At 38.5% G+C, this 13,581-nt stretch overlaps 1 protein-coding gene across 1 annotated transcript in view; it reads left to right on the plus strand.

Annotated features, from left to right (window-relative positions):
- The window catches only part of DPP10 (dipeptidyl-peptidase 10 (non-functional)), a gene marked incomplete at its 5' end in the record, with an annotated part of 35,855 nt that extends 27,953 nt beyond the window's left edge, over positions 1-7,902 (plus strand). Inside the window, 5 exons of the mRNA XM_008940290.1 lie at positions 2,648-2,747; positions 3,542-3,600; positions 3,689-3,761; positions 5,432-5,505; positions 6,800-7,902. Of these exons, the coding sequence (XP_008938538.1) occupies positions 2,648-2,747; positions 3,542-3,600; positions 3,689-3,761; positions 5,432-5,505; positions 6,800-6,937 (444 nt within the window). The remainder of the gene's footprint in view (positions 1-2,647; positions 2,748-3,541; positions 3,601-3,688; positions 3,762-5,431; positions 5,506-6,799) is intronic.
- Between the last annotated feature and the right edge of the window lie 5,679 nt (positions 7,903-13,581).

The raw sequence follows: 13,581 nt of genomic DNA on the forward strand, positions 1-13,581 counted from the left end.
CAAATGATTGGAAATGTTATTTCTGAAATGAAATCACTGAGCACTCCAAATTGCTCAGTTGTTTCTGACTTCAGAAATTCTTTTCATTGCTACTTGAAAATTTCCACTTAGGACAAAGGAGATTGAACAGTATCTTGTTTCCTAAAAGTGACATGATGAGACAGTTAACCATAAAGCATTCCTGTAAACATGGTTTTACATATCTGCCAAAGGCTATCCCAAGAATACTTTTCTGTCACAAAATATTATTGATCAAGATATGTCTGCCTTTACTCTCTGAAAGAAAGACCAAGGAATGAAAAGTGGAAATGTGAAAGAACAAAACCTGGAAAATTCAATAAACTTCAATAGTGTTTTGAATTCGGGGAAATTTACGCTTTCCAAGGTAACCTCTGAGAGTCGTTTCTATTACCAAAAGAAAGTTCATAAAATTTCAAAGTCAGTTTTAGAATTATGAAAAAAATTCCTATTTAACAGCTTCCTAGGGTTAATTGTATTTTCCTCCACTCTGCTTATTTTAGTCAACTAAACATCTTTAGAACTCATTTCCTTTTTACTATGTACAACAATGTGATAGCAGAAATATTTTTTTTATTATTTCTATGCATTACATTTGGCTTACTGATGGAAATATAATATGCACTTTGCTTGAGAATAAGATGGCTTTGGAATTGCTTAATGCTTATCGCATAAAGCTGGACTCATGTACGTTGTCAGGGAGCTCTCTAAGAGGTTTGAGAACTATACAGAAATTAAATTCTTGTCACAATCGGCAATGTGAACTAGGCACAAGAATAACAAACCGTCCAGAAGGGCAGAGAGTGGAAAATACCTACTTCTGACTGCCAGGCAATCTGGCAGTGCCACCTTGCTTCCCTCTGTGGGGGGTGCAAGCCCAAGTGATGCACAATCCAAGGGCCTTTCTGAACTGTTAGACAGCACATTGTGTTTCCATGTAGTTTTTATTTTTATTCATGGAAGTAGAAAGAGAGCTTGAAATTAAGCTTCAACTTCACAGCCAACCAGCTTCTTGAAAATATGGCAATTAGGTTGTAACCACAGAAACCCAGCCAATGAGTGAGGCACCATATATCCTGTCATCAGAACATATGAACTATTGTCTACATTGCCATTGTGAAGTGCTTCTAAAAATGGGATCTCAATGTGTAATGTTTTTGTCCTGGAAAGGCTGGCTGGAAGCAAGGGCACAAGCACAAAGGAAAGAAATTCCCAGGAGAACCAAACCAAGCTCTTAATGAATACATGACATAAATAATAAATAACCTGGCAATAGCTATCCTAGGATTAAAATTATACTCTGGAGCTACTGGGAAAGACACAAACAGAATATTAAACAAAACTCAATGTAGAGAACGCAGAGGCAGAGGGAAGTTGTTATTCTTTTAAACTCTTTCAATTACACAAGTTAGTGGTGCCCCATCAGAAATTCCTTCTGGAGTGAAATCAACTCCTGCACATGGACAATTCTGGGAAGCTCCTGACCTCCTGTGCCAAACACAAAACAAGAACAATGAAAGACCCTTGCAAAAATCAATTTTCCAGCACTGACGAAGGGAAAACAAAGACAGCAAATAAAGAAATTTTCAGAGCCCATAATATATGGGAAAAGAATTGATCCCAGACTCACAATTTTTAATTTCATTTTCTGTGAGTCTAGTAGGTGTACAGATATGAGTTGCCAGTGTCATTCCACGGAAATGCATGTTCTCAGCTTAAAACTTCCATGTTTTCATGCAGAGCAAGGCTTTCATGAGTCTTTTGTGTCACAACTCTTCCCAGGGAGGTGTATTATAGGCTTTGCAGAGGAGATCATGAAAAGACGTGTAGTAAGGGCAGAGGGCTGTGGTGAGGCAAGGGGAGAGCTCCCTGCTCTGCCCTGTCTCTCCCAGCTCCTTCACGCTCTCTGTGCTCCCTGCTTTGTAACAAAACTCTCCAGCCAGCTTGATGGATGCTCTTGTGGCCAGAATGTTTGTCCACAGGTTAGCGTAATGTTGAGCTATGTGGCTACATACAGCTTTTACTTCTGCACAACAGTGCAGGATCTGTACCTCCCTATGGGATGTTTGACAGTGCTGTCGCAGGAACCTCTTTAATAGCAGTAGGTTTCAATCTGTGAAGGTTCAAGTGTCAGGGGGAAGACATACTCCAATCAATGCCCATGTTTCCCCCATTCCCCTATGCTCTGTCCTCTCAGCAGAATGCTCAGTGTATTCTGGTAATTAGCAAATATCTACATTAAATATATTTTTAAATGAGTGCAAATCTCCCTGCCTAGTCTGTGCTCCCAAAAGCATTCCCTTTGCATTTCTTTTTTGGTTTTGTTTTTTTTTCCCTTTAATTTTCAAATCTTGTGCTAACTATAGGCTAGTCTGCAGTGATAGAGTTACAGAGCTTAAACTGAAATATGCTTGTTACTATTAATTGCTGAGTTTAAAAATAATTACCTGGTCAGATGAGATCTTTATTTACTCTTAACTGTAGGTTTACATTTCCTTTAAAAGCAATTCTTGCAGATATAAACACATAATGTAAAATGATACTATTAGATTAACCCAATGGCCTTTAACTTCATTATTTCTAAAAAGAAATGAATCAACAAAAATGTCAGTGTAATTTCCCTTGTTAGGGATACGGTGGCTATCTTGCATCAATGATCCTGAAATCCAGTGAACGGCTCTTCAAGTGTGGAGCTGTGGTGGCACCAATTACAGATATGAGATTGTATGGTGAGTATTCCCTGCCTGTGTGATTGTCTATTCAAAAAGTTCAAAATACTTTTTATTAATGGAGCTACTATTCATTTTACCTAAGGCCAGATAATGTAATAGCCACTAGATTTCACCTCACTGTCTTGTTCTCTGCTTCAACACTGGGACAGTTTACCAAAACACAGATTACAGTATTATTAACACACTGATTTTTGCAAAGGAGATGTGTTTACCATTTCTCACTGAAATTCGGCCAGGTACCCCATTTCCTAAGAATCCTTTAGGTAGACCACCCTGAATCAAGACTTATAGTAATGAATCTTATAAGGTTATTGGTGAATTCTGTATGATACCAACCAGGTCATCATCCAGTCATAGGGTATTTGGTTCTGTATGTGAAGTTTGGGGTACAGGCTGTGGACTGTAATGTATGGGAAAACAGACCAGGTTACTTTAATTGTCTGTTAGTGTTTCCTTTGCTTTATTTTGGGGGTGTGTTGTTTTTTTGGTTGGTTGGTTGGAGTTTTTTGGGTGGTTTTGTTTTGTTGGTTTTTTGTTTTGTTTTGTTGGTTGTTTTTGGTGGTGGTGGTGGGTTTTTTTGTGCCTATGCTGTTGTTTGGTTTGGGTTTCATTTTTTTTTAATGATGTTTTAAATGGTACATTTAAATGGTGGTACATTCTGGTTTTAAATCAAGATCTCTTTGTTGGTTTCATGGCTTAAATAGCTTCTCCTGACTGTAGGTCAGAACTGATGAGACTTAAAATAGAAGTGATTTTAATAAATTCATGCGTTTTTGGTTTTACTTTCACAGCATCAGCATTTTCAGAAAGATACCTTGGTATTCCATCCAGAGAGGAAAATACCTATCAGGTAAGCTAGCATAAACAAGTAACTTAAAATGTCTGTTTTACTCTTAAAGTGCAACTCAGTTACACCTTTGTGTGTGTTTCTTTACTAGGCATCCAGCATATTACACAGTCTTAATGGTTTAAAAGAAGCAAATTTGCTAATAGTACATGGGACAGCTGATGGTAAGTATTCAAAGATGCAATTACCTTTGGAGTCAGAGGTTCTGACTTGGAGGCGTTCAAAGCCTCATGAGGCACACACCTAGAAAGTACATTTTTAGTTCCATTATCCCTCTGACAGGATTTTAAACTTTATTTCAATTGTCACTTCTAACTCTAAACTGATGATGCTTTCCTTTGCTGGGTATTTGTACCTTTTAGGTGCTGTATGTTCTAATTTGAGTCTTGTGGACCCCTGCCTTGCTAGTGAAAGGTATTATGTGAATTATTAATAAAGAAAGATACATTTTTAATGGTATTTTAAATTCATAGAGAGTCTGCAATTGGAGAAGGAATTATCAGTACAGTTGGTGAAGTACAACACCAAATGAGAAGTTAAACTTTTCAGCTAATTAATTACAAGGTAGTGCGAAAGCATCTGAAATGGAAGCCACAGGGAACCTTTTAATAGCACTAATACTTTTCAGCTGTAGTTTAAGACAGAGAATAAGTAAAATAAAATAGTTTCTAGCACCTTAAGTGGAATCATAAGATGTGTCACTTGAGATAATTTGAAATTACAGATTTAAATTTAACTGCAGTGTATTTTTTCTGAACTTTCTTAACTGATGTAGGGCTGAGGAACAAGCCTTGGTTGGAGGCACAGATTACAGCGCTGCAACAAGCTCCTCTGTACAGATTCACATGCATACTTCTTGCCCTGGCATTTTCCTGGTGAATGGGAGATAAGACAAGGTTTCTTACTCCTCAGTGTGGAGGGATAAGTACCTCGCACTGACAGGGGCTGAGGTGAGAGTGCCCACGTGTGCGGTTGGCACAGTGAGGATGGCACCTGCCAGCCTGTCACCCCAGCATAACCTGTCAAACCCCTGTTATGGATCTCAGGTGCAATCAGAGGGGTGCAAACACTCTTTGGTGTTTCTTCCCAAAGCAGCAGGGAGAGGGACAGAGAAGATATTACTGGGTGACTGAGCAGGCGTGAGGGTCTCAGACTTTGCTGATTGTAAAAGGCAGCAGCAATTTCCAACCCTCTGAACCCAGCACTAGAGGGAATTGAGGCTCTCACAGGTGTCTGAGCAGTGCAGCGTGTTCAAGACCAGGACTCTGATTGCTTGCTGCCCTTGTTTAATACCACAGCTGCTGACACCGCCCAGTGCACTTCCAGCTTAAGCTCTACAGGGCTAGGACATGGTAATAAAGTTGCCTGTTTCTGTGGCAGAAAGATTAACTTAGTGGTATGCTGCAGAAAGTCCATTACCGAAAGAAGCATGGGCTGTACCAACCCTGTGCAAGCAGCAGACAGTCCAATGTGCTTTCCTGTCACCCAGTTACATACTGTCATGATGTCCAACCAGAATGGTTCTACACACCTCTAAACCATCGCGGTGTGTGTAAATCAAGGGTAGAGAGAGGAGTCCTCATGGAGTGCATGGAGAGCACTGGCTTCCCTGGGGGCTTGCAGCTCCTTCTTCTAGACCTCTGCTGGTACACCCTGCATCGCTGTTAATGTTAAATGTTAAAGGCTGTGTGCTGCTCACCAGGTGTACTCTGCCAGCCAGCTTCAGATGCAGTCATCACAGAGCTTGGGAATGTTTTCAGTCAAAGCTGTTGAAGAGATAGGTATTTATTAGTGTAACTTTTTCTAACAATATCCAAATGTTGTTGTCTTGCAGCTAAAGTCCACTTCCAGCATTCAGCAGAACTAATTAAACGTCTAATAAAAGCTGGAGTTAATTACACTATGCAGGTATGTGCAGCTGTGACATTTCCTATAAACACAGTTCAACATTTGACTTCACATTGCAATTTCTTCCCTAAGAAGGACCCTCCCTACCACAACACACTGCTATTCCCTCAGTTTGCAGTGAGAACTCCATTTAATACCATTTTTCTTACTGTTAGCATGGATATCAAGAACTGTATCTTCTTGACATGGTTCTGGGCTCTCTTTTTTCCCCATCTATTTATCCTATGCTATACAAAAAGCTTTACAGTCCATATGCACTCTTTGTAATATGGAGACACCACTGCTTTAGTCCCTTTTTACCTAAAATCACATGAAACTAATCTCTCTGTATTTTCAACATTTTAAATCTATTAAAAGGCAAAAGTGCTGTTCCATCTCTCTGCAGCCATCTGGAGGATGAGGGTGCTGTGAGGGGAGTAGGACAGGGCATGCTGCTGACAGAGACTTATGCAGGACCCACCATGGAGTTCCTGGATGCTGCTGGCTGAGGGTTCTGATTACATGAAACCTTCTTGAATATCCTCAGCGATGTGATTTTGGGTCACTCCTCCAAGTGTCTCTGATGTGACACTTTGCAAACTTCAACCCTTCCAAGCCTTAGGTGAAATTGTAGTTTCCAATGAAGCATTTCCAAGCTCCGTTGAACTGTTCTCGTGTGATCTGGTAATAAACTGAGTTTGAGGAGGCAGCTGAAGCTTTGTGCCTGTGACCACCTCGAGTCTCTTGTCCTAAACCCTGTGGCCTGGATTTCTCCATTCAGCCGGCAGATTTTTGTTCTGCCTCACTTGGGAGAAATTTCTAATGGAATTTGAATTAAGAGGTAAAAATGCCCACATCTACCCTAGGAAAGAGAGATGATGGGATTTAGATAAGAAAAGAAGACAGTTAAAAATATGAATAGAAATGTTTTTTGCTGAACACTTAGAAGCTGGGATACTGAGAGGTCCCTAAAAGCATGAGGTAATTAATCCTCATTGGCGTTAATGGGATTTGGATGCCTAGACACTATTGAAAATGCCAGCCAAGTAAACTGTGGTAAGCACAATGACTGAGAATATAAATTTTTTCACTTCTGCAGATCTCCCACTGCAGTAGTTGTTTGATATAAGTTCAAATTCCAAGAGAATGAGTTTTGCTTTGAGTTTTATTAGCTTTCCCGGATGCCATAAAATTAACGTTATCATCCTGTTGTCATCTAAAACATTTTGAAGATCAGAGAAAGAAAATTAGAGCCCTAAATATTCGAAAAGCCTTTTAAAAACTATTTACTTTTTTTTCCTTTCTCCTCTGCTAGATCTACCCGGATGAAGGTCATAACATTGCTTCTGAGAAAAGCAAATATCACCTTTACAGCACAATCCTTGGGTTTTTTAGTGCTTGTTTAAAGGAGGAGACACCAATTTTACCACAGGAACCTGAAGAGGATGAATAAGGAAGCCTATTTGTGTAGGGGACTGAAGGAGACTTACTTTGAGGCTCAATAAAACCTTAAATAAAAGTGACTGTAAGATTGCAGATTCTGCAGAAGCTCAAGGGCAGCTAAAGGATATCACAGTGGAACAGCACATTTACAGACAATGAGCTAATAAACTGGAATTCAACTACAAAGTCCAAACATATTACCAAGGGACAAAACCTTTACGTTTGTGGAAGGTCAACAGTTGGTTACAGTTTCCTGAAAGAACTTAGTTTTGCATAAAGTGTAGGGTTAGTGCATGTTTGTTATGTTAAGCCTCACTGTTGGTTCTGTAAGTGGTTGCTCGTTTTTTAATTTAAATGCACATCTTTATTCATCTTTGCATAAGGCACAACCTACCATAAGTATTATGGCCACTAATATTTTAAAAGGTAAGCTGCAATCTAACACTTCAATGTTACAATAAGTGCAATTCTTTCGCTCTCTATTACACATAAGAAACCACAGAGATAATAAAGGGCACGATATTTTCTCTAGTTTCTGCTCAAAGGGGATATATTGTCTAGTGCATCATATAACATTGGTATTGAAAAAGATTTTTTTTTTCCCCAATTTCAGCATTCACTATTATTACTGTATCCACTAGTAACCAATAAGGGACTTTTTGGTAGCGTACTCTTGGTCGTTATGTATATACCCAGGACTCCCTAGGCAGAAAATCTTTCTGAGCTTGAAGTTTTCTTTTCCAGCCGTAATTAACAGCTGTATTTAAAACAATATCTGCAACTGAAGTCTTTCCCCAGTCCAAAATGTATCTATTGTTTCCTTAAAATATGTTTGAGTTGTGTTTTGTTATTGTTTATAGTAGTTACTAGTTTGCTGGTTCTACTCTAATTTTAGAATATGCTACTTTGTCACTTGTAAATTAGATACATGAATATTAAATTATAGTTTCAGATAAAGAAAATTTATTAACAATGTATAATGCCACTGGGTAGTACTTTGCTCCTCAAATGAAGACGTATTTTGTTTAGTGCATCTTCCTTTTCTTCCCTCTGGTCTCAGATGTAATTCTAATGCTCATCAAGGTGGCCACGTAGCTTAAAGACACCATTAGTTTTTATTCCGGAGCTGCTCATTAAGTTTCTTGCAACAGGATTTAGCTTCAACAGAGAAATGTTTTCCATTCAAGGCAAAGGAAGCTCCTGACAAGTTAAATTTTATTATTTATTCAGAGGGCAAGCCCCTCACACATCCATTTATTTGCCAACGTGAATTACAGCAATAGAAATTGAAACTATGAAGTAAACAAGGCAGCCAGTTTGGGTTTGCAGAATATTAACTCTGATCATTGAAATCAAGTGCAATGTTGACTTAATTTGAGGTGTCTTCCTGAAGGTATGTGAAAACTCTTGACAGATGCTGTGCCACTTACAAGAGAATAGCAGTATGTTTTTTCTTTCTGGATATATTCCAAATAGTTTCCTATCCAATTATGGTTTCATTTCTTGCAGGATTAAAAAGGAAGCAATTTTTTTGACGGTAACTGTACAATTTAAGATGCAAAATTCTGCATATTTTATGAAGAATGGGAATTGGGTTTAATGTAATCAAAAATGACCTGAAGCTTTTTACTCATTACTTTCTTCTGGAATGTTTTCTTTCACAGTTATCATTTTCTTATGATGAAAATAATTAATTTGTCTGAAAGGTATGGTTTTATGGAACACTGGAAAGTCTCTGTCTTTTAATGTTTAGTGTTTATCTTGTTTTATTGGCAATGTTTAATCTATTTTTCAATTAGTTTAATACAATTTTAATGTGCAATGGTATCTTGTTTGGGTCCCAGTGTCACCACAAAGTATGGCTTTGCTTTGTGGTGTTTGTAGTACATATGGAGTACATATGTATAGTATAGGTACAGTATATATACATATATATATGGAGGCTGCTGCGTGCACTACAATAAGACCATGCAAAACAACAAAAAGAGTAAGAAGAATTCAAGCAAGGTTTGCAAAGCCCGTTTTCTATAGAGAAGCAACATTTTAAAGTCTTCTTTTGGTTGGGACTTCAAGCTTGTGATTTTATAAATTACACCCATTACTTAATAAAAGCTCACCTGACAATACTGACGCTTTTCCTAACCAGACATGGTAAACAAGGTCCTAATCCAGCTGAACTCCATGAAACGTTTTTCCCAATTTGAGCCAAATGCAGATGAAGAAAGTACAAGCTGTGTGCACACTTTGAGCATACCCGATGGACTTGGCATGTGGAGGCTACGTGAAAAGGCTCATTCTTCTCAATGTGTCCACTGGCTGTTTCTCTGTGAGAGAGCCACTCTGTGCTCATGTTTATTTTACTACATTTCACATGTATAGTCCTTAGTTACCTGCAGAAGAGAACAAGCAAGGTTTGTGTCTCAGCAATAGGATTATGCTTGTGTTCAGGAAATTTGTTAGCCCAGATCTGTAGAACCCACACCCTGTCTCCTTCTTTCCCCATAGCTCTCTGTTTCAGGCCCCCATTCCCTACTCCTTCTACCTAAGCATCTCACCTCCAATTTTGATCAATTTACCTGAATTTGAAGGTGGCATGAGAACACGGCTTCTGTAAGAATTCTTTTGCCAGGACTGGTATGTTGTAAAAGTGTGTTATCTGAAACATGGGTTATCTGTGTGGAAATGTGGTATGCTTTTAATATTTTTAATATTTCTTACACTGTCCTACAAACACAGGTATTTTTATACAAATGTGTGCGCGAGGGAGAGCATCAGACCCAGATTAATTTGTTTTACTGAAATTTTTATGCATGAGTTAAATTCAGATACTGCAAAAGTGTTTTAAGATGCAGCCTCTAATTCTAGCTAGACTAAAGAATTTGGTGCAAGGGGTATGTCTACTCTTGCTAACCTGTTCAGATATTTATTCCACTTACAGCACAACTTAATATTGTTATCTGTCAGATTCTACATACATGACCAATGGCAATCACTCATTAATTAGTCTACATGATATATAGCATTGATCAATAGTTAGTACGCATTGCACAGAAATGGCATGAAAAGCACAGATTTTTTTTGTAGCTTATCCATTGTTAAGCACTGTGATCACATTTCAGGTCTGAAAAATTACAGTTTGATTCAGCTGTCCTTAAAATATGACACTTACTAGACTAGACCTATTAATTTATGGAAAGCTGAGGAATCAGCATATCCATTTACTGCTTGCTAGAGCTTATTTCTTGATTTCCTCTCTCCTTTTTCTGCTATTAGGACTTGCAAAATCTATGAAACCTGTAGGTCATACTGAAATTTCAATTATATTACAAAATGAGGAGTAACTACATGTCAATTGGAATATTTTTTCCAGATTATTGAGTACAAAGAAAGGCTGATTATTTTTAAATTAATTTTTTAAAATCTTTTTACAGTGAGGACAGAATTATTTATGACCTGGTTTGATCAATGTCTGGTATGATTTGCTATAACCAACTGCTCATTGTTCCTATGTTTTTTGGCATATGTAGACCTACTCGTGTCTGAAAATGAAGATGACTGCCTCTGTTCTCTCAGTTCTGGCTCTTATTTTGAATATGGAGTCAGGTTCATTTAGTTGAGAAATTGTGCCTTTTAAGACAGAAGAGCTTGTATTTGATCTGATGCCAAAGATTCTCCATGGAAACCTGAGAGTGTTGAGTGTTGGCTCCTTTATAAATTGCAGGGGATACACGGTGTAACCCTAGTATCCCTCCTTGTAGGTTTATTAGGTGTTACTGAAGAAACTGAAGCAAGAGGAAGACTGGCCCAGAGAGACTGAGTACAAGTTTATTTTGTACAGTTTAAAAAAAACATAGTCAAGGTGCAGTGGTCCTAGCATTTTATGTTTACTTGAGTAACTCCTGCTGTCAAGTTGGTTGCCTCTGGGGAAGGAAGAACCTCACCAGTATTGACTACTGGTGTATCTCTGCAAAACATCTTTCAATACCGTTAATATCCCTTCCCTTTTTCCTTTGAACGATTTGAAGAGTGCTTCAGAGAATGGGGAGTTCATGGGATGTGGCTAAGGAGATTCACAACTTCCAAGATGCCCAGAGCTTTGAAAAGCAAAGAAAGGATTTCATGAAACTTCTGTCTGTTGAATTTATTACATCAGAGTTGAAACGCTCTGAATTACATGAGCCTGGCATCAAGGAGGTAGGTGGGTGACGAATATTGCTGATTCAGTCACCAGGGAGGTAACACAACATGCTTCCTACAAACCTAGTACCTAGATGTGCAGCAGTAAGTAAAATAAATGCCAGTTTTCCAATGCCTGAAAGTTACACTACTGCTAGATTAAGTTGATCAGGTATTCAGATAGAATTAAGGAAATTAAAATACCTGAGTGTATGCTGTCCAAAGTTTCTATTAAACTTGGGATGAGACTTCTTGCCTCTTGCCTCTATAATTAGTTTAGAAATCCAATATCCTACCTTTACATTAGTCTAACTCAACAACAACAAAATTGATTTAATAATGGCTATACCCTGTGAGGACACAAATTATATGTGCAATTCTTTTTAATTAAAGTATCCCATAAAGTCTTAACAGCCCATTTTTAGATTTCATGACCAAAGGAAAAAAAAAAAACTTCTGATTGATAAAACCAGCAGAGGGAATATAATTGCTAGGAAGATACTCAGGAAATATTTCCCTGAGGAATGTGATTAGAAAAATGTTTTCTGCTAAAATGTATTTTGTGTCATGAGTGAAATCGGAGTACAGCTGTCAGGGGTGCTTCTCAGAGAATTTAGATGTGGGCGTCCAGCTGATGTCTGGAGGGCTCAGGTAGGGAGCAGGTATCTATACAGGCAGATGGTTCTGTTCTCCAAGCAGTGCAGAGCCTCTGCAGCCCTCTGTGAAGGAGGATTATAGGCTATGAGTTTAGCCTGTCAAAGTCCCTCCTGGATCCAGCAAGGATCCAGCAGGGATCCAGAATACTGGATCGGGAGCACTGCTGATAGGTGAAGACACGGAACTGTTACCTCAGGAATGAGAAAAATATTTTTTACAAATGACTTAGCAGTATGATCACCATGGTATTCTCCAGTAAGCCAAAGGTGAGGGTGGGGAGCTTGGGCAGGGCATGTGGTGATCAGCTGGAACATGCTCCAGCTGAGAGGCCACCTGGCAGAAACTACAGCTCCAGCAGTGTCTGTACCTGCTCTAACACCACCGTGAAAAAAAGGAAAGGGACTGGATCCTTGGACAGAATATTTAGTCTCTGTTAATATCTCAGAAGAGTTGCTGTAATAAAATGGGTAGACCTTTCCAAAATGTTAACAAAGAGCAGAACAAGACTGAAGAAGTGTGCCAGTTTGTCCCAGCAGCAGCTGTCAGCATTTTCCTGGCATAGATGCTTGACAAATGAAATAGTGTGTAGGATCCATTCTTAGGTTTTCAGCATCACTGGGAGAGAGGTAAGAAAGAAGAGTGTTGTGTGGAGACAAGCAAAGGGTTGTTTTATTGCAATATGTTGCTCTATTCGAAGCTTTTGCTCTGAAATAAAGTGGTGTAGTGTGTACCACGAAACCCAGTAACCTTGGAGACAAATGTAGCCAGCGCTTTATTCAATAAACTTCCAACTAAAGCAGCAGAGCCAGAACATCCAGTTATTTTGACAAAAGAATGATGGATTACATGGTTTCTTACAGATTTTTAGTCCTGTGCTTAAGTTTAATTTCTATTCTACATTTCAAACAGTCATAACATAGGAATAGTTAAATATCATTCCACATTTGAAAGAAGCAGTTACAGTGAAATCTTTTGTTTTGAAAAGCAGTACAAATTGTTATATTTAAAGCTATTTACATTGTCAAGTTAACTGTTCTTCCCTTTGGTTCATGCTAGGCACTACATTTGTTCAACTGATGGGTTGACTTTTTTTTTTATTGGAATGGACATTGTAGTGAAGTTGGGCAGAGGGGCTTATCTGGTTTTGTAGGAATTGTTTGTGGAAATGCAGCAAATCTGAATGCCAGGGAAATTTCAAGGGTATTTTATAGAACATCCTAGGTAAAATATGCATTGCTCTAGAAAGCTGAGGACCACAAAAGAAGAAAGAAGTGCAATCATTTGGCAGTGTAATTGAAATTAAGCAAGCCAAAAGAAAAGGCAGTGTGGAAAATTGATTTAGGCATAACTTTCAGGCTTAGAAGAAGCACTATGAGAGAGGGAGTAGCTTTGCTTTATCCTATATTTTTGAGTTCAGGAACTTGTTTCTTAGATGAGAAAGAAGCAAGGTTGTGGTCAGATTTTTCAGACGAGGACCTGAGTGACTATCAGTGCATTTTCTTTACTGAAATCAAAGCCTAGGGTGTAAGCTCAGAGCTTGGCAATATCTAATTGAGAGAGCAGGAGATTGAGCTGATGGCAATGAGCAGTGCTTCATGAAGAGTCCTTACCACAGTGGGAAAGCAGAGCAAGGTGCCATTTACCCTGAGTGAAGAAACTGAAATGTGGTTCATATACAGCATTAGGATGAGACTCTTGTCTTAATATGATGTAATAAGAATTGGATGAGAAGGTTTAATTCCTTTAGTATGCTAATGAGCATTCATTAATTATTGCAGAGACCAAACCTGTGAGGCTGTCACGAACCAAGGGATGGAAATC

The sequence above is a fragment of the Merops nubicus genome, unplaced genomic scaffold, assembly GCF_000691845.1.
Source record: "Merops nubicus isolate BGI_N331 unplaced genomic scaffold, ASM69184v1 scaffold48225, whole genome shotgun sequence".
NCBI classification, from domain to species: Eukaryota; Metazoa; Chordata; class Aves; order Coraciiformes; family Meropidae; genus Merops; species Merops nubicus.